Below are 21,119 nucleotides of genomic sequence, written 5' to 3' on the forward strand. Positions count from 1 at the left end.
CTCCAAGCCAAGTCCCCCTTGAAGACATTCCTTCCCTGGGGGAAGCTGCAGCCCATTGCCAGGCTGTGGTCCCTTGGCATTCCGGACCTATAGACCACTCAGCTGGAATATTTGAGGCACACTGCAGGTCCATGAATACACCTCTGTCCAAAGAGGGTGCAAAGAGAACCACCTTGCCAAAGCTATGGCCACACTTCACCAAGGCGGAGAGTAAAAAGGAGCTGGCTACACCGGGCCTGGTACATGGTAGGTGACTGGCCTATGAGAACCCTGACCCAGCCAAATGGAGCCTCTCTCTTCTTTCATCACTCACAGCAGAAGGTATAAAGAGCGGCCCTGGGCATAAAGAACCCTGAAAAAGGTGGCCCAGAGCATGGCCAGGGAGGCACTTGGTTGTCACTGGCCTTAGCTACACACTCTTCTAACCCTAGCCTTCCCGTGCTTCAGCCCAAAGGAGCCGGGATTAAAATTTCCCATTTGAAAAATCAATATTTAAAGCACCCAGGCTGCCAAATGGAAGCAAATCCTTACTTGTAAATATTTGGTTCCACTGGGCAGAGCTGGGCCTCTCATTGGCTTCAGCTACCCATCTCATGGCTGGTCCCCTGCTCCACAGCTCCCAGCCAGCTGCACAGTAGTGCACACGGGGACTGCAAATGAACTGGACAGTCCGGCAGCCACAGCCACTGGAGAGTGTGGGGAGGATCGGCACACCTACCTCTCCTCTCCAGGACAGCAGGCCCATGCACCAGGCTACCCAGGAACCATCCATCAGCCCACCCCTCCCCAAGGCAGAGACAGAGCCACCTCGCTGTGACTTTCCCAGATTCCAGAACATGCAAATTTCCTACCCTGGGTGTTGGGAGAAGAGCATGTTACTTTATCTGTTTATTTTGGAAAAAGAAAAGCTGGACAAAGCCCTACCTGCTATTACCCTATGGGGTCAGGCTCTGCTGCCCACAGAATGAACCACCTCAGGTCCCTGTGCCCCCATGGGGCCACCGAGCAGAGGGTCCCCCTCGCTGGAGGCTAAACCACAAGCTTATGGAAAGAGGACCTGCCCTGACATCACTGTTTCCAGAAAGCCATTCGTCACACACCAGTTCGGCCATTCATTCAGTCAGTCACCCATTCATTCACCAGCCGCTTCATGAGCACCTATGCCTGGCACTCAAGGCTGAGCACACAGGGGACCACACACACGTGAGCCAAGTCCTTTCCGGAGGGTCTCCAAGACCAAAGACGCTGACAAACAAAATGGCAGCCACAGTCAAGATCGGTGTTGGGAAGGGAGGCCCCGGATGGGGTGGGAGAAAGGTGCAAGACCCAGTCTGAGAAGCCAGGGAAGGTTCCCCAAGGCGGTGGACAGGCCTAGTCCCAGGAGCTGCAGGGGAGGGCGGCTCCGGATGCCACATCCTCCCAAGCACGGGGTGTGCTCAGTACCCAAGAAGACCTACCCAGCCACTCATTGAACTTCTTCACCTCGCTCGGGAGCCCCAGCTCCGTGAAGTCCCCGGCGTGGATCAGCACGTCACCGTAGGGCATCTGGATGGGATCTGTCCTTGAGTGCGTGTCAGAAACACAGACAAAGCGTGTGTAGCCAGGTGGCTTTGGGGCATCATGAGGCACCGGGTCCACCCTGCAGGGAGAGAAGATGCTGCTGCAGGTTACAGGGGTCACAGTGGGGCAGTGGGTCCCTAAAATACGGCCCCTCCAGGCTCCCAGCCTCATCAACTCAGACGAAGTCAAACTGAACATGAGCCAAGCTGCCGGCCTTCCAGAGGACCCAGCAAACTGTTCTTGTCCCCCGTGCCTCAGCTTCCCCTCTGTCCCAGGGTTAGTCTTCATTGTCAACTTGACGGAATTTTGGATCGCCATGGAAACACACACCTGGGGTATCTATGAGGATGTTTCTTTCAAGGTTTTCACCCTGGATGTAGGGGACGCCACTGAGTCCCAGATTGAATGAAAACAAGGAGGGCTGAGCACCAGAGGTCACTGAACACAGTCCTGCCTCCATGCCTTCCAAATCGTGACAGACTGTGGCCTCGAACTGTGAGCCAAAATAAATCCTTCCTTAAGCTGTTTCGTTGGGGGCGGGGGCAGAGGGGGTGTGGTCAGCAACACGGGAACCTCCAGCCTCTATGAACGTCTGACTGCCGTGCCCACGTGCAGCGCCTACAATCACTGCCCAGCATCCCTGCACGAAAGCAGCATTTCCCAGCTTTGCTCATCACTCCTAGGCCTGTGTTTTCACTGCAGAAATACCATCTATGCTTTGGCTAGAAGTCAGATTTTTTTTTTCCAACCCCTCAAAACCATCTCTCACCCCTGGGGGGCACCATTGCCCAGCTGATGCTGTGTGGCCTGGAATCCCTGGTCCATTCAAGAAAACTGGTCCTGAGTTCAGCCTCAGCACAGTGCGCAAAAGATGCAGAAGCCCCATCAGCGAGGATGACAGCGGGGGAGGGGCCCGAAAAGACAGGTGACAGTGTCCCAGAGACTAAGGCAGTGCATTCATTTTCATACTGAGAGCCTTCTGGGATTCTGTAAGATGATACCCCCCTGCAGTCCGAAAACCAGGTCCCTGAGCGCAGCTCCGCCACTGTCACTTAGACCACAAGCAGAACCCATGGCCTGAATTGCATCTTCCTGGACAAGAACACTCCAGAACTGAAACGAACACAGCATAAGCTGCATCCCGTTCCCAGGAGCCCTCGCAGCCAGGCTGAGGACTCCACCACCACAGGCCCCCAATCTGATGTTCTCCTCGGAGCGTACCGCATCTGTGACTAAATGCCTTCACCGGGCTTAAAAACAACACAGTGACATTTCAACAAGCAGCCCTCTCCAAACGAGTATGCCGCTGGAGGAGTCGTGTTTAAATCTAATTACGCGTCAAACCCAAAGCAGTACCGTATCAGTTACATAAATACTTTTAAAGACATCTTTCTAATTATCCTTTTTTTTTTTTTCAGACAATATACTTCGAAGAAATTTAATTAACACCTTATGAGAGACATGGGTTCAGCATGCTAATGTGCACGGTGCATCCTCGTGCTGCATCTTGCAGCAGGTGGAATCACCACGCCAGCCTCTCCCCTTCCCTTGGGTACCACAGGAGGAAGCACCCCTGGACCCCTTTGGGGGTTGTTAAGCCCAGACAGAGCCCCAGCAGCTCTATAGAGCTAGGCTGGCTGGAAAGGCAGCGAAATTTTCCAAATGAGCCCGGTGATGAGCGGACTCCTCTCTCCATCCACCCATCCTGTGTTCAATTAGCACAAGTGTTGAGGAGCTAATAGGAGCCAGCTTCTGAGCCCAGGGAGGGCCAGGGGGATGAGCTTGTAGGACCCCGCCTACCAGGAGCCCACAGACGGCAGGCAGCTACAGACTTGCCCAGATTGTGACCCTGCAGTCCCCGGTTGTGCTGGGACAACAGGAGGGATGGGGACCACAGAAAGCCATCTCAGGACACTCTGAGCTCCTGGAAGCTTCCAGAAGGAGGCAGTGTGTGAGCAGATCCAGAAGGCAAACCCTCCCATGATTTTCACCTTTCTATGTCCTCTGGGACTCCCAGCGCCTTCTCTCCAAGGCAGTCTAACGGGCTGGGGGGCCAGAGGCAGTCTCCCCCTGTGCTTTCTGCCTATCCTGCCAGCGCTGACTGAACCACAGGCAGCCAATCAGCGCCGGACTACCAGTGGACACAGGAATCAGGCAAACCAAATAGATCCATGTGTTCTTTCACCCATTAAACACACACATAATGCAGACACACATAGCACACACCACAGAACGAGGACATGTACACACACACACACACACACACGCTCATGAACACATTCACACACACACACACGTGCACACACTTTATAGATGCCATAAAGTTACAAAGACCAAGTCAAAAGATGGAGAGAAAGGAAGACAGGAGAGGCTGCAAGCATGGTGGGTCTCAGCGGTCTCTCCTTCAGGGGCGACCTGGCCACCAGGCAGCCGAGGGCTGTCATCATCGGGGCGGCTGTGGGAGCCTGAGCTCTTTAATTAACTTTACCTTATTTCCCTGCACCCTGAGGCTTCTGAACACGGTGAAGATAGCAGCCTAGAGATTCCCCAGAGAGCTAGCTAAAGCCTCCTTTCCCCAGCTCAGTTCTGCGGCAAAGCTGTTTGCCCAACCTTGCAAGAAAAGAGAGGAAGCTTCGCTCCCAGTGTCTGGGAACTCAGCACAGACTGAGCAGCGTCGCCGCATTTGCTTTCCTCCCCTTGCTCGTCACCCTCTACCCAGTATCGTGCCGGCATCTCCATTTTACAGGTGACAAGACCAAGGCTCGGGAAGAGGCTGTTTCACCCACAGTCTCGGCCATGCAAACTGGCTTTAGGGGGGCTCAGGAGGTCGCTCAGTGGGTAAAGCACCTTCAGCTCTGTCCCCCAAAACCATCCTGTACAGTAGTATCCCTCTGTCAAACAACCCACACAGGCCCCAGAGAAACAAGGTGCTCTGAAGTCTGAGGTTCCCCTTAACTAGCTGATCCTTCCAGCTGGGGTGGTGCACCCTCCTTCCCTCACCCACTGAAGCATCTCTGAGCTCCAGACTGTCCTAGACCCCCAGGGCTCTACCTGGCCACACCCACTCTCCCGTCTCCTTTCTTTCCATTCACTGGACTAGGGCCCAGGCACAAGGACGGGGCAGGGATGCCTAGGAACCAAGCTTGGCCAAGAAAGAGCATCTGCAGCTGGGGGCAGGGCCAGAGGATTCCTGACTGGTAAGATCTGCACAAGGCTTTCCTACCGAGCATACAGGGTGGAGAGCTAGAGGAGCCGGGGGAACCGTCTGTGCGAAGATCTAAGGCTGGGGCTGCGGAGATGACTCAGTAAGGAAAGCATTTGCCTCAGAAGCGGAAGGGCCTGAGTTCAATCCCTGGAACCCAAGGAAAAACTGGACAAGAGGGGCATGCCTTCGATCCCAGTGCTGGGGAGACAGACGCAGGATGGACTTAGCCTGAAAGACAAGATCCAGGTGGCCAAAATCAAGGTGGACGGCTCCTGAGAAGATACACCTGAGGCTGACCTCTGGCCTCCACATGTACACACACACACATACACACACACACCCATCCCACATGCACACACACACATACAAGCACCCACAAGACCTGGGGCAGGAGAAAGAATGGAAGGTTCAGGAAACCGGAAACAGCTACTCTGTCTGCAGCCCAGGCACACAGAACATGGCTGAGTCCTCTCCAGCTTTGCCCCGGCCCCTGCTCAGCTCCAGGCTGAGCCCTCTACTTCTCAGCTAGTAAACAGGCCAAGCCCAGCACACGGGGCCAAGTGGGTGTCCCTGTTCTATATGCTCCCTTCCAAAGCCTCAGTTTCTCCCTCTGCAAAGAGGGGATCAGGTATCAGTGAAGTGCCAGGAACCAGGGGCAGAAGGTTCCTCCCAGCCTAGAACTCAGCATTCCTTTCCCTACCTTCTCCAGCACCTAGCACTGCCTGAGGAGCCCAGAGGCCATTTAAAGGCCCTGTCCCACATCTCCAGTGATGCCAAAAGGACAAAGGGAAGAGTTGCTTGCTTAACACCAAGTGTCTCCACGCCAGACACCCCCAAGGCAGACTCCAGTAATCCTGTCCCTCCCTCCTGCTGCCCAGGTTACGCCTGCAGACCAGGGGACTTGATGTCTGGAGGGCTCTCCCGAGAACTCACAGCCATTGCCCTGGTTCCAAAGAGTCATCACTCAGGCGAAGGCTGACTAGTGACCAGTAGGGTCTCCGGGCCACTGAGTAAATCACACAGCTCAATCAGAGGCCACTGTCACTGTCATCATTAAATACAAATTGCGGATTTATTCAGTAGGATCCCTGCTCCCTCACCCCAGAGACAAAGCCCGTGGCAGTGACTGATCATTAGGCAAGGAGCGGTGTCCACCCTGCACACCTCTTCCTGAGGCAGAGGGGCCAAGGAAATCCCCAACAGCCTGGGGGCCTCAGATCTGGTGTCTAAATGGAAGGGACAGGAAGTGGCGGCCCCAGGGCCCTGCGCCTACCCAGACTCCATCCTGATAAATGCAATGTTGACTTCCAAAGCTCTCTTTGTGCTCCTTCCCAGGCCCTGCCCACACCCCTGTGGCCACTCAGGGCCTTCACTAGCTCCCCACGCCAAGGAGGGAGACACCAGCTAGACAACAAGAAAGCCACCATGCTTTTTCTCCGTGGCTTTTACCACTACAAGTGTCACACACTGACACGCTCTTGTGACCTGCTGCTGCCTCCCAGCAGATGCCGGAAACACAAGCCCAGGGAGGGCAGGCAGCTGTCTCTGAGCACTTCAAGCACTGAGCTCCATGTCCTGGCTCCACGAACACCAGCCACTCACATGGCTCCACCACGTGGACGCTTCTCTATCACATAGTCAGCATCTCTGTAAACAGCATTCTTTTTTTTTCATTTGTGGAAACTGAGGCATCAAGAAGCATGAGCCCCACCCACGTAGGCCAACCAGGGACCTGTGTTTCTAACCAACAAGCAATTAGGCATAATTGTTTCCAGGGAACCTGAATGAATGGACACGGGGAGGAGAGAGGAAGGAGGGAGGGGAATGGGAAGGAGAGGACTGGCCTCCACCGTTCCCTGGTCAAATGGAAACAGCCACCCCCTCTCACTCCTTCACTCAGTGCCTTTCCTAGGACACAGCCTGGCCTCTCCTGCCCAGGCCCCTCTACCCAGATGGCACTCTGAAATTCTCTGACACCCTCTCCCATTCTGGCCCCCTGTGGCCCTACCCTTCTGCTTAGACGGGGGATTCCTGATACCAGTTCCCAGTCATCCCCCCCTTCCTCAGGGTCTCAACTAGAATCTACCTTCTCAAGAAGGTCATTTCCAGACACCCCAAAATTGACAGACCCTCCTCAGCCTTCCTCTCCCATCGTCCAGTCTGCATGGCTTTTTTCCCCCCCTCAGGCTAGGATCTCCATGGGTTTACCCAACCCAGGCAGAAGCACCTTCCTCAAGCACCTTCCACAGCACAACTTTTCTGAGGCCAGCACACTCACAGATGGCTGTGTGCGCAAACACAGACACACACCAGCCCCTACTGCTCTATCTGAGGGCCTGGGGCTCTCTCGAGTTCCCACTGGACAGGGTCCAGTCCAGCATCAGGGACCTCAGTATCATCACCTCCAGTCCCATCAAAAGAAAAAAGCAGAAGTCTAAGCCGGTGGAGACAGGCCTCTGCCTGCAGCATCCCCACCAGGCTACTAGGTCCCAAAGAGCAAATAGCTGTGCCCTCACAAGGCATTCAGCCTGCAGAAATCCTCCAGTCTACTTCCCAAATTTTATTTACATGTAAAAAATGAGGCAATGCTCAGATAGAAATCCACCACAAACTACACCTCCTGACGACGTGGAACAAAGCCCCCCACTGGAAAGAGCATTGTTCCAGCAAGAGCTCCTGGGAAAATAGGCATTCCCACATTGGAAACACCCATGCCCACACCCAGACCACAGAACTGCCATGCTCACTGCCTTTCTCCCAGTGAATCCCCCCCCCGAACACTTTTAACAGAACCCGGGGTTGAAGGGAGCCCCCTAGGAAGGAGTAGCCACACACCACTCCGCTACCCCCATCGCTCTGCACACTGGGCTTTGAAGAACTCCTTGTCCCTTGTCCCTGACTGACAGCTGCTGGGACTGCCTGAGCCCACTCACTCCTCAGAAGTAGGGCTCCTGCCCTAGAAGTTAGGGTCTGTACCCCAAGGGACAGTCTAACGTTCTGGAGATGGCCTTCTAGCAACCACACAGCACTGGATCGCCCTGGCCAGAGCTGCTACTTCCATGTTCTGTCTCTCTCCTCTGTGCTGAATCAAGGTGACTCTGACCCCGAGCAAGAAGGCACCTGAGACACTAAGGTTTGTGAAACTGGGAGGAGGTGGTACTTGAACCCCCAGGTCTCCCCCAGTAGAACACTTTAGAAGCACAGGGTCAGACAAAGGGAGGGGGGAGACAGCTAGTCCATCATGGGGTCCTCACCCCAATGCCCTCTTCCTCCCTGTGACTCAGTCTCCCTGTTAAAGTAATTCAAAGTAGGAGCCCAAAACCACACCCCTGGGCACCGCTGAAACTCAGCTCCCAGACAGCCCCAACCACTCCACCCCAAACCCAACCCAACTTCCCAACCCTCCACCGCACCCCACCCCCACCGGAACAAGGAAGCCTGGGGGTTCACAACTTCCGGTTTTATCGTCAAATCTTGTATCTCTCGGTACAACCATCTCATTTTCAAGCATTTCCGAAGCATTCGCCAAGCCCAGTAAAACAGGATGAAGGGCCAACAGCAGTCTGAAGGCGTCCTGCCGCAGAGTTTGGGTCCACAGGCCCCTGGTGTGCGTCAGGAGGCACCCGCATCCCTGTCCCCACCCGGTCCCTGGACATCCGCACTTACATCTGCACGTGCGGTGGCTGGAAGCGGCCCTGGTTGATGTTGTAGAAGGTGAAGGCCTGGGTGGGGTTGGAGCTGTACTCATCCACCTCGATGATGAGCCGGCCATGCTGATGTCGCCGCGCGGCCATCACGTGTGACTGGGAGAACGCCATGCCCAGGCCACAGGGGAGCAGGGCCAGGGCCTCGGCCTTCAGGATGCCAGCATCCCACCTAGGGCGCCACATGGACCTCTGTGGGCCGCCTGGGCATCTCCCTCCGCCGCCGCTGCCGCCACCACTACCGTCGCCGCTGCCGGGTCCCCCGCCAGACCTGCAAACAGACTGAAGAGACGGAGCAGAACCATGCGACAGTTAATCTGTTTGGGATTTGTTTTATTTAATGTCAGATGAAGATTTAGAAAGAGGGAGAGGGTGGGGGATGAGGGGGGGGGGAAACACAGTCGCACACAGCTCAGAAACTCATTACAAATCTTTCCAACTCAGCAGTTTGATGAATATACTTTGGTTAAAAAAAAAAAAGCAAAAAGAAGAGGGAGGGGACGATGAAAAAAAAAAAGAAAGAAAGAAAGAAAAAAAAAACCCTCGATGCCATGGAGGGATGCATGCATGGTCCAACATGTTTAACTACTTCAGACATTTTTTTTTTTCCCTCCAACAAGAGTCTCGGAGCCTAAGGAGTAGCTGAGCCCGGCACAAGACAGTGGCTGGTATTTTGTAAACAGGGAAGTTAAATTTTTGTTTTTCAGATTTGGGGAACAGGAAGGATTCCTGCCCAACTCCACCTCCTCTCCACATACCCCCAAACACACAGGCACAGCCACAGCCACACCCCAGCAAGCCCAAGCCCGTGGAGACAGCATGGGGTGAAATTCCTCCTTCAGCATAAATTTAGCCTCAAGACATCTTTCAGGGGCACCCAGAGAAGGGGTTTTCCAAGCAGGGGCCGTGGCTGAGGCAGGGTGGTGGCTCCCCCCGGGGAATAGAGGGGTGGGGAGGAAAGCTGGAGAAAGGGGATCTCCCTCCTCAAGCCTCGCCCGACTCCCATCAGGATCCCAGGAATCCCAGTTCCTGTCAGTCTACGAACCCACTCAAGCACAGTGAGAATTCCATAGGTTTTTCTTTTCTTATTTTTTTTTCCAGAGGGAAGGTGCAGTGTGCAGGTGAATTTAACTAGACTAAAACTCCCCTGCAGTGGATTCCCAGCCAGCTGTGCGGAGGAGCCTGGAGGCACAGACCCAGCCAGCCAGGCGGCACCCTGTCCCAGTGGGCTTGGGCCTAGTTACTGTCACCGTGGTTCCCTTGGCCCTGTTCATAGTAAATTTTTAACTGTGTGAGCAGACGGCAACTTGAAAGGTTTTTGTCTTTTGTTTTTTTGGTTTTTTTTGGGGGGGGGGGAATCTTGTTGTTTCCGGGGTTGTGCTTTTTAAGATCCCTCCAATGGCCCCATTTGTGCTGTATTTAACCAAGGAGAAAAATCACATAGTTTAAATGATTCCTGGACACTTGGATCCCAAGCACCTTAAAGAAAGAAAAAAAAAATCCCCCATGCTTTGTACTCAGCAAAGGAATCGATACACTCTGAAAACAAATTAGATTATGAAAATGACAAAAATTAGAGACTGGAGAACATTTTAATTACGTGCAAGGAGAAACGGGTTATTAATTCTTAAAAAAAAATCTCAATCATCCCCATACAAGGTAAAATAAAATAGCAATAATCTCTTCTTCTCTCAAAACTTGTTGAGAGAGGGGCAGACCTTATCAGGCAAAGTATGGCACATCTGTAGTCTCAGGAGGCTGAGGCAGGAGGATTGCTGTGAGTTTCAGACCTTATCTCAAAAACAAGATGGAGAGCTAGAGATGGTGAGACACATCTATAAACCCAGCATCTAAGTGGGAAATAGGTGGTCAGAAGTTCAGGATTGTGCTCCCCTACACAGTGGGTTTGAGGTCAGCCTGGGCTACATGAGACCTTGTGGCTCAGTGGTTATGAGCGCAGGCAGCTCTTCCAGGGGACCCTGGTTTAATTCCCAGCACCCACGTGTGGCAGCTCACACCTGTCTATAACTCCGGTTCCAGGGAATCTGACACCCTCACAGAGACATGCCTACAAGCAGAACACCAGTGGAACATAAAATAAAAATAAATAAATCATTTTAAAAGAGAAAGAAAGAAAGAAAGAAAGAAAAGAAAGAAAGAAAGAAAGAAAGAAAGGAAAGAAAGAGAAAGAAAGAGAAAGGGAAAAATAAAAAGTAGAACCTGAGTCAGAGTCACAGCAAGAGCTGAAACTCCAGTCCAAAGCACCTGCCCATACCCGGCAGTCCCGACCTAAGTGTCTGTCCTATCTGGATGGGGACAGCCACCCACCCTTCACCTCTGAGCAGACAAGCCCCTGGACAAGGACCTCCCTGCTGGGGTCCTGTGAGAAGCCCGGGTATCTCCTGAGAGCAGAGCGTGTGTCTGTCTCCTTGACTCATCCCCGTACGCCACCAGCTGTGGCCACGAACAAGTGCTCTCCACCCCCATGGGCTGTCTGCTCACCCACAAAAATGAAGAGAACAACAGCCCCAGCCTCAGAGCTGTGACTAGTAAGCAAGATGACAGCCATGTAAGCTGGTTGTCACAGGGCCTGGAGGTACACAGAAAGTGCTCAATAAATGCAAGCTGTTACTATTCTCATGTTGGCCTCTCTCGGGGGCCCATCACAAAGCTTCACTGATGTCGAAAACATGGATGGATGGATGGATGGATGGATGGATGGATGGATGGAGTGACAGATGCATACAGTATCTGGCCAGACTTCTTCCCTAGCACCCAGCACAGGCCTGGCAGAGGATGGGTATCTGAGCTCCAGCTCCAGGTCTGAGGAGCCTCTGTCCTCTTCCCTTGCCAGCCCAATTCCATCAGCCCATCAGGGTGCTGGCCACACTGAGCCCAGCTTGGATAAAGGGGAGTCCAGGGCCACACACACACACTGTCCTCAGGGAAACAGGTGCCAGCAGAGACACCTCAGTGGGAAAGCTGCCTGGCAGCAGAAGATTCAGAGGAAAAAGGCAGGCAGGGAATCCCAGGGTGCCAACCCTATGGAGCCATCCTGTACTTCACATAAAGGGGACTCACCGCTCCTGCCTAGAGAAACCAAGGGATCCAGGAACCCAGTGGCTCCTCCTGAGCTTCCATTTCGTGTTTATGGGGCTGTTGCAGCAGCCGCCAGCACACCCGCATTCAGCTCCGCAGTCCACTGAGGGAGAGGAGCTTCCCCGGAAATGGCTTTCAGCTGAGAAACGCTCACACCTGGTCCCCAAAACGGAGTACCATGTGTGCACCGTGGGGTGACTAACTGGCTTGAGTCCTGGCTCCCTGTCTAGTGGGGTGACCTAGAACCAGTTCACAGGTCCTGGGGGTGGGGGGGGTGGGGCAGTCTGCCAGGACTACTCCAGAGGTGGGGTGAGATGCAGAGAGAAGCAGGGAGGAAAGAAGGAAGGAAGGAATTCACCTGGTTCAACGAGGCCCCACTTGTTGTCCCTGTCCCCGATGCAAAACAAACAAACAAACAAGCCTGAAATCATAAAGACGCCGCATCCTCAAGGACTAAGCTGGGGGTGTTAGTAAATGCATACATAAACAGAAAACGTGTTTTCTGCATCCAGAAGTCAGAACCCAGAAACCGGGCGGCATGCAGAGAGGGTGCTATACACTGGATGATCACAAAAGGGGTGCTTACAAAGGAGAGATCACCTGTTAGGAGAGGTGAGTTACCCAGCCACACACCCCCGGCCTGGGGAGACAGAGCCTAGGTGTGGGGGTGGGGGGAAGGGGGCGTAGCAAGCTCAAAGGCCCTGAGGCAGAGGAGTATCTGCTTATCCTCCTGTTACTGTCGATCTGGCTGGCTGTCATCAGGCTCCATGAGTCCAGGGACTGCTGTACTGTGGGACATTGGGCTCGCCACTTAGTCTCTTTCCACTTCCCTATAAGTCTCCCCTTGGCGGTACAGAGAGGGTAGAAGGAGTCTCGAGTCTCCCTCTCCATAGAGTCCCAGTACGAAAGTGGAGTTTGAAGGTTCTGGGCCTGCCTGGTCTTGCACTAGTTGACACATTCTCTCCCTTTGGCAGGCTCTAAGTCCTGTCCTCTTCTAAGGTAGCCTTTCTCTGGAACAGCAATTCTGGGTACACCAGGAAGTCACCCAGCCTAGCTTCCTCCCCCCTTCACTCCTCAGCCCCAACTTAGGCAGTTGGAGCTTGCTTGGCAACCAGAAATCTGCATGGATCTCCATGCATTCACTTCTCACATCATTCTGCCCCTGGAGTTGACCATCTGTTTTCTGGTTCAAGGCCTCCGAGATAATGTTCTACCGAGCATCCCTAGGTTATATCAGAGCCTCCACCCACTGTCCCCAGAACACCCCTGATCAAAGCGCCCAATACTCGTCTTGGTCCTGCACCTAAGATAAATGAGAAACCAAAGAATAAAATGGTGGATGATGGATGAATTCATGACTGGACAGATGCATGCTTGGATGGACAGATGCATGCATCATAGATGGATACAAAGATGGGTGTATGCACAGAGGCCTGGATGCACAGATGGACAGATAGATGGATGGATGCATGAGTAGATGAATGGATGCATAAATGGATGTGTGAATAGATCTATGGATGGATATGTGGATGGGTGGGTGGGTGGATGGATGGGTGGATGGATGGATGTGTGGAGGGATGGATGGGTAGATGGATAGATGCACGCATGGGTGGGTATGCAGAACCTTTGCATCTGACAGACCGTGTTTAAAAGTAACTTTCCCTGCTGCAGATCTGAGCTTTTCTTGCAAGGCACAGATTCTGAATTTCCTTCACATGACCGAGGCTCCAGCACTCAGTAGGTACTTAATCTGCTCAGGTAAGATGGTCCCAGTTCCACAGGGAACTTCTGAGAATTCAGCAGAGATATTCAAATGACCACAAATCCCCTCCTCTGCCTGGAGTCCTACAGACCCCCAGACCCCTTCTCTCCTACCTGACCCCTGGGCAAGTCACAGCTGCTTCACCTCTTGGAATGGGGAGCTGAGCACACTCAGTACACATCCCTTGACTGTTTTTTTTTTTTTTTTTCTAGCACTGCTGGGCACTGACTGGCCAGCCCAGTGCCCACTGGTCCTCCTCTGAGGCACACCCAGTTGTGGGACTCAAGTGGCCCAGGCTTGTGGCAGAACTAAGGATATAGAACCTGCCTGGTTTTCAAGACCCTGGAGCCAGTAGGAGTACCAGATACCCTGCGCTTCCCACGCAAGGAGGCAAAGCAAGAGAACGTGTGGCCTTCGAGAAGCCACCACCCAGCTGTGACGTTTGCTGACCTTCCTGTACCAAAGAGCAGAAAGGAAGGAGAGTGATGAGGGCCCCTAAATATAAGGACAGCGATAGCAGAGGAGACACCAGGTCACCCAGCAACTGAAGTCAGCTTGGAGATGCTGGGTAGTTGGGCTGGCACTGCCTAGAGCTACATTTGTTCTGCAGCATGGTTCAACTGCCTGCCTCTACCCACTCCGCGGCCTCCTTAAAGTCTGTGCACCCTGGACAGCACTGATTCCAGCCTTCTGGCCCTGTGCCATGGTCTTCAGCCTCTGCCTGGCTCTCTCGGAAGTGCTCGGACTGGGAAGTTTGCCTCAGGCCAGAATAAAGGCGACCACTTCAAATGGCCACTGCTGTATCCCCGGAGACAGCTTTAAGGAAAACTGAAGCAAGGACAGCGTGGTTGTGCCGAGTCTAGAACTCAGGCAACCATCCATGGCTGCACGGGAAGACACCAGTCATCCCGGCTGCAGTATCCACCAGAACTTCCCCTGACTACTCTCCGAGTGCCTTGACTCCAAGCAGGTCAGCAGAGCACCCCAACCTCTCTAAACAGTCAGCCCGACATGCATGCGGCTGATCACGCTGGGTGCCGGCTCAGACCAAAGCTAGACAGAGCCAGCTCGGAGAGATACTGCTTCTACGGGCTTTTGTCAGAATGTAACAAATGTCACGGGAAAGAAACCACACTAACTAACTGTGTGGTCCCCACAGGCAAAAACACAGCAGATAACACTTGAGTAGAAAAGCCCTGAGGGACTGAAGTGATGGCCCAGCCAGCACAGGCACCTGCAGCCAAGCCGGATGACCTGAGTTCCCAGACCCACAAGGTGGAAGAAGAGAACTGACTCCCACAGGCTGCCCCCTGACCTTCCTGCACACACACAAACAAAAAAATTTAAATGTAATATTTTTTTAAATATGAAAGCATGGAATTTCTCATAGAATTCACTTTTGAGACATAATCTCCACACTAGCTCAAAAATCACTTTCAGCTGTATTTTCTTTCCTTATTTTGTCTAAGCATAAAAATATACACTTGACTAGTGCTGAACTGAAACCATCGTAGAGGGTATAAAATGAAATAGTAAAATACAGAAGAATTCAAAGAGAGGGGAAGGCAACAGCCCTGTGGTGGGGTGAGGCTGTGAGGGGCAGGTCAGACCCAGCCTCACAAGGTCCTGTAATAACAGGGCCTGGGTCTGGCCTCCCTCTGTATCCACTGTAGGTCTCCTTGGCCGGCAACTGGCATCCACGGCCTGGCAGAATGAGCTGACGAGCCGAGTGGAGGCAGATCTACAGATGGAGTGAAAATGAGACCCTGCGCCCCAGCGACGATCAACCACAAGTGACTTTTTAAAGCATTTACCACTTAAAAACCTTTTAGCCGGGCCCATGCTGAATGCGCGGCTACCGGATTTCAAACCTCCCTTTCTAATTCCTCAGCCGCCCCTCCCCCAACTCAGTGACTCTTCCTTTTCCAATTATGTACGTTTATTTCAGAACTGTCACGAGCACTACTTACTGGATCGTGTCCTGGCTGCCACAAATAGCTGCTCACTTATTCCCTTCCCTGGAGACACAGATTCGGTGGGTTCACCAAGATCATCTCCAAAGCCAGAGCAGTCTCCATTCCCACTGCTCGGAGGGGGACCTGAGATGAGCAGAAGCCACACAGCCCAGGCAGAGACTGAAACACGTCTACAAACCAGCTCTCCACTTCCTAAGTGATTGCGATTCTCGGGGCTCCCATATCATCTAGCCAGATCCACAATCATGCAAATAACAGCGAGAGGACCCCATTTACTTTTCCTTCCACAAAACGCTGTGTGCTGGTTTTCAACACGGAACTCTTGGAGGCCTGGGCATCTGCAGGGCTGTGGCGGGAAGCTGCTCAAAAGCGGCCCCGCCACACGGACAGACATCCCCACAGACAAAAGGAAACAAGGGTTAAGTGTGTGTGCGAGCCAGCACTGCATGTCATACACACACACACACATACACACACAGGTTTGTGTACCAGCTCACAGTCAGTATTTAAGATGTTGGGGACATATGTGGCTGGGGTGGGAGCGAGGCACAGAGGTCTTGGTAGCTTGACACACAAATCTGATTTTTGAAGAAAGTAAGTGTGGCTTGGAGGCTCTTGTGGAAATCTATTAGACAGACACCTCTGAGGAATAACCACGCTGGAGCTGTCAGGGCTCCATGCTGGCGTCTTTAGGGGTGGCTGTTCCAGAGGCAAGCTCAGGTCTAATTTTTTGTGCTCGTTTGGGAATTTGCAATTAAGGATTAAACTTCTAAAGTGTGATCAATTAGCTAAAGTGCCCAAGTGACAAACGTACAAACGACAAACTCCATTCTTTACTCCCTAACCCTGATAACACTCAGGAAAGCAGGGGTGGGTATGGTGGGGGAGCGCACGGGCCCCTTTTCCACGGATGCCGAGTGTCCAAAAGCACTTCATTACCAAGGACGGAACAGGCACCGTGCAGGAAAGGCTTGCATCTCTCAGGTGCGTTCCATTGTGCAGCTTTGGGGGCTGCAGCTTGGTGCGGAGAAAAAAGCAAGAAGATGAAATGGAGGGGAAGGGGAGTGATGAGCTTAGGAAATGGGAAGCAGACATCATTTTCTCCTTAAAGCGATGGAGTGAGCACGGCGGTGCTCAAAATCCCTCCTCGTGCATCAATGAGCGGCCTCAAGGCCTCTTGGAAGGAGGAGGTGGAAATTCGAAGGCTGCACTAGGCAGATGATCTTGCGGATGTCTATACGGTGGTCAGACAAGAAAGCTACAGCGGCCGGCTTCCGGGGATCACAGTCTACCAGAAAAGGGAGGGGGAGAGAGAGAGGAGGAGGAGAGAGAGAGGAGGAGGAGGAGGAAGAGGAAGAGGAAAAAGAGGAGGGGGAGGAGAGGGGAAAGAGAAACTGCTTTCATATACGTTGACCAGGTTCTGACATCGTCCTGGCCAAGTTCATGGAAGAGGAAACAGCTAACACCTCAAGTCACTGAGTTCTAAGCAAACATAGAATCTTAATTTCTTAAGTTTGCTTTTTTTGTTGTGGTTTTTTTTGTTGCTGTTGTTTTGATGAAATTTTGATTGCCCCATCAGTATTGAAAATAGAAAAATAGAATAATTAAGCCTTCTTTCATTAGGGGGGAAAAATGAAATGAAGTAAGCCATTGGTGCCACCGGCATCCTGGCCAGCCGGATCGCTGAGAGTGCCACGGTGAACTAAAAGAATCTGGAAATCCTTCTGCCCGATGCCACCTCCAAAGAGGGGCTTGCTTCCTGCTCCTCTCTTTTTCTTTCTTTTCCGGGGAGAGGCTTTTGCCTTCTCACTTCCTGGTCTCCTCTTCAGACTCAACCTGAACATTATCAGTGGCAGTCTCCAGATGAGGCTGGCAGGTGACATGGGCCACGTGTCACGAGGACAGTCATACCCACCGGGCACCCAGGCTGCAGAGGATGGCTTTAGCCATGTCCAGCACAGCCCATGCTAAATGATCCTTGCTTCAGAAAATGCCACCTTTGCTTGCCTGGACCCTGGGTGTCAGATGTATCTAGCCACAGAGGGTACAGCATCATGGCTAAAAGGAGACCCCATGAGTAAGCCTGCCTCTCACCTGAGGGGCCAGCCACTTTGCTCTGTGGCACAGGACATGCCTGAGAACCTATTTCTAGGCCTCAGCCCCAGAGGAGCCAGGGCCCCAGACCCCTTCTCTTCTGAGGTGCAGACAAAGGTTGAACGGAAGGAACAGTGTACTGGAGGGCGGCCACATGCAAAGACCCCCTTTTTTGTTGTTGTTCCAGTGAGGGAGGGTTAGTGGGAGAGACTGTCATGTTATCACTTCAAGGATTTTGACAGGCAGTTCCGGGATAAGGGAGAAACTCCACCCTTAACTGCAGCTCTGAGGACTTGAAAGGCATTCACTAACCTCCGCTAATTGCATGTTTTTTCTGTGTGTCATATTTACTTGTTGGAAGTCTTGCCTGGCCCATTCATTTCCTCTGCCCCGCTATTCATGATCATTCACAGGCCTGAGGTTGGAAGAGTAAAGGCATTTGCAGGGATTAAACACTGACTACATCTTGGCAACAACTTCCTTCTTTCTATGGGTCCAGAACCTGCTGATCTTCCACTCCCCCACCTCCACCCCCTACACACATCACATCCTCCGTGTCTTGCTTCAGTGAAATCCAGCCTCCATCCTTAATTCTTCAGACAGTGGAGGGAGCGGTGCCCTGTGTGTGGTGAACTGACAACCAGCTGCCACTGCCTTGGTGGGCAGGTAGCAAGTTCAAGAGAGAAGAAATGAACTCATTTTGGATGGCTGAAGAGTTAGTAGCCGTTTTTGGTTGAGTGTGGTTCCACTGGTCTAGCAGTGTCTTCCTGATACAACCCGGACCCTTCCAGAAATGCCCCCAATTGCCATCTTCTACCTAAGCCTAGACCTGGTCAGGTGGTCCCTAAATGTGGGGGCATCAGCCCAGGGGAGTGTGTGACTAGTTCTAAGCATTGCTCACCACGCAGTGCTCACATCTCAAATGCGTCACCCCACACACCCTACCCGGAGCCTACCCTCATCAGCAGGAAGGACCCTAACTCACTGCCTGGGTCTTCCCAAATTCCTCAGGCTGAGGAGCAAATCGGGAGGCAACCCTACTCAGACCCAGTTCCAAAGGCACAATTAGCTAGATGTTCAAGACTTTTGAGCGGCCATCAGCCAATTAACACTGTTCCAACTCTCGGGAACCTGGAAGAGACACGACCATTTCACTGAACTCCATCTTGAGCCAAAGGAGATTTTCTAAGTGTTGAGAGGCTGCCACTTGGAAAGCCAATTTGCAGGGAGACGGGCAGTGCACAGATTAGCACGCATGCTCCCACAGACTGCGCCTTACTCCAGGCGTCTCCCTGTCACCACGGGCTCCAAAGCCTGGTGCCCTCCCCTGCCTCGGTATCCTTTCCAGATGGTCCCTTAAAGCCTTGGCTCCTAGCTGAGATGGAGCAGTCACCCCAAAGCCTGTCCAGCCTCCCCCGGAACATTCTTAGTCCTGTGCCAAATACTAGTGAAGTTGTTCTCATTTTCGCTTGGCTGAGGACAGTTGGGGTGTTAACACGGTTGGTGCCTGAGAGAAACCCCAACAGCATGCCCGGCGCGGCTGATCCCTGCTAGCGAATGTGCCACCACCATTCATACCCGGCAAGGAGCCCAGCCATTCAACGGTGCCTCACTTTTGTTCCCCGGGTTTAATTTTATAATTGTTAACAGTTCGTTCTCCTCCCAGCCATTCAGGGGAAGAAGTGGAAATGGGGGGGGGGGGAGTGTTGCAATTCTGAAAGGATGCTGGGGGAAGAGAGGACAGCTCAGTAGTGCGGAGGAGACAACCCTGACGGGCTACTGGACAGGGAAGGCATCCAGTTCCAAGGTGGTGTCCTGACCCCAAGGAACCACTGAGGCCGGGCCCAAAGGGTGGGGAGGGCATGAAAGATGGTGGGTCTCCAACCCCTAAGGCTCGCTTCCTTGGTCCTTTCCACACAACCGCTCTCCTCTGCCCCTGCCTGAACCCAGGGAGGCTGTGCTTGAATCCTCTCTCCTGTAGCATGTCCCAAAATAAACACACAAGAGAGAATGGCTTTCAGCCCGGGCAGTCCATGGAATGCTGTCCTAAAGGATTGGGTGCTGTCTGGTTAGTCACTGAAGCCCCCGAGGGGGTACAGCACAGAACACGAAGTGTATTGAATGAGTTGAAAGAAGGGTGATGGATGGATGGATGGATGGACGGATGAATGGATGGACGACACATGGCTGTTAGTGAAGTTCCCAGCAATACCCAGCAAAAGTAGCCACTTGACCAGCATCCGTCCCCCTCCTCGCCCCCCTCCCCGGAGGGTCAGCAGAGGCCGGCAGCACACAGTAGGCTCTCCACAACAGGGGGTGGCTATTGTTACCACCCTCATCACCACTTGCCCCCCACCAGCCCTCTCCTCCCACCGCCGGTTACTCCAACAGCAGACAGCCAGCCAGCAGCCGGCCAGCCTGGGAAAAGTTTCGCTGACCGCGCGGCCGGGCCGAGCCCCCTCCCGCCCGCACCGGCCCCGCGGGCTGCGCAGCGGCGGTGGCCGACCCGGGGCCGCGCGCCCGGAGCAAGGCAGAGGCGGCCAAAGTAACTTTGCGGCCGCCGCGGGGCCCCCCGGGTGCGGGGACAGGGTCCCGGCCGCGCCCCCCTCCGGCCCGCCGCCCGCGCCCGGCCCCGCGCGCACTCCCGGCCCGGCCGGGTCCTACCTGGCCCCGGGCTCCTCTTCGGCGGCCGCGAGCAGCAGCGCGCGCGGAGGGCGGCGGGGGCCCGGCTCCCGCGAGGGCGGCGCGCAGGGGCGGGGGCCTCTGCGCCGCGCGGCCGAGACTGCGAGTGGGAGCCAGACTCCTCCTTCGCGGGGCGGGGGGCTCCCCGCGCCCCCTCCCCCGCCCGGCTCCGCGCCGCCCCGGTCCCGCGCGCCACCGCGCCGCTCCGCCCGCGCGCCCGGGCCCCGCAGGAGCGCGATCGCGGCCTCGGGCCCCGGCCCCGCGCGCCCTCCCGCCCGAGGCCCGACTGCCCCGGCCGCGCCTGGGGCCTCGGCGCCCTCCGGGGCCCGGGGCCCGCATCCCGGCCGCTCAGGGGTAGCCCCGAGCCCTCTCCACGCAGCCCCTAGCCCCGGCCGCCGAGCGCCTGGAGAGGGGAGCGGGGCGGGGCGCCCTCACCTCCGGAGCCGCGCGCCGCGCTAGGCACCGCGTGCAGGGGCGTGCGTGGCTCTTTCCCGGTGCCCGGGCACCCGCTCCGCGGCCAGGACCCCCAGCCTGGGGGCCACCGGGGTGCTCTGTCCCTGGAGAGACGCGGACACCTCCCCCCTCCCTCAACTGGATCAGGCCTGGGTCCTTCCGCTGAGCCCCTTCTGACTCCTGCTCTCTCACCCCTGGCCTCCTGGCTGGCCCGCGGTGGCCTCACCCAGAAACCCAGAGCTGGCAGGTAAGCCAGTCAGGGAGGCAGAGGACCCAGCACTACGTTTCAGGGAGCAGAGAGGAAGAAACCCAGAGGTCTCTCCCGTGGGAAGTTTGAGAGGCAGAGGGCTGCCCCCGCCCCCTCCCAACCAGGATGAAGAAGGAGTCCACATGGGCCTAGAGTGGTCGGGAGACAGGGGCCTCTCTGGCTTAGGCCCCCCAACAATAGAAGTTAGGAGGGAGGCTCATCCACCACCCCTTAACCAGGGCTCTAAGTCCTACTTGCTCATCGCAGAGCCCTCCACCTCTCAAACGGCTGGGGTCAGACCCCCAAGGACACCTCTCTGGGCGCTCAAGGCCTGGCC

General features: G+C 54.4%; 1 protein-coding gene across 3 annotated transcripts in view; it reads right to left on the bottom strand.

Annotated features, from left to right (window-relative positions):
- The window catches only part of Mpped1 (metallophosphoesterase domain containing 1), a 74,384-nt gene extending 54,105 nt beyond the window's left edge, over positions 1-20,279 (bottom strand). The window contains exons 1-3 of one of the 3 annotated variants that reach the window (XM_060388920.1): positions 20,065-20,279; positions 8,432-8,751; positions 1,458-1,639 (exon numbers count right to left, since the gene is read on the bottom strand). In XM_060388920.1, coding sequence (XP_060244903.1) covers positions 1,458-1,639; positions 8,432-8,655 — 406 coding nt within the window. In that variant the 5' untranslated portion in view covers positions 8,656-8,751; positions 20,065-20,279. Of the gene's footprint in view, positions 1-1,457; positions 1,640-8,431; positions 8,752-11,550; positions 11,690-15,300; positions 15,503-20,064 lie in introns of those variants that run through there. The other 2 variants (XM_060388921.1, XM_060388922.1) reach the window with 2 other exon arrangements.
- Positions 20,280-21,119: the final 840 nt, after the last annotated feature.

Source organism: Meriones unguiculatus, chromosome 8 (genome assembly GCF_030254825.1).
Source record: "Meriones unguiculatus strain TT.TT164.6M chromosome 8, Bangor_MerUng_6.1, whole genome shotgun sequence".
Classification (NCBI taxonomy): Eukaryota; Metazoa; Chordata; class Mammalia; order Rodentia; family Muridae; genus Meriones; species Meriones unguiculatus.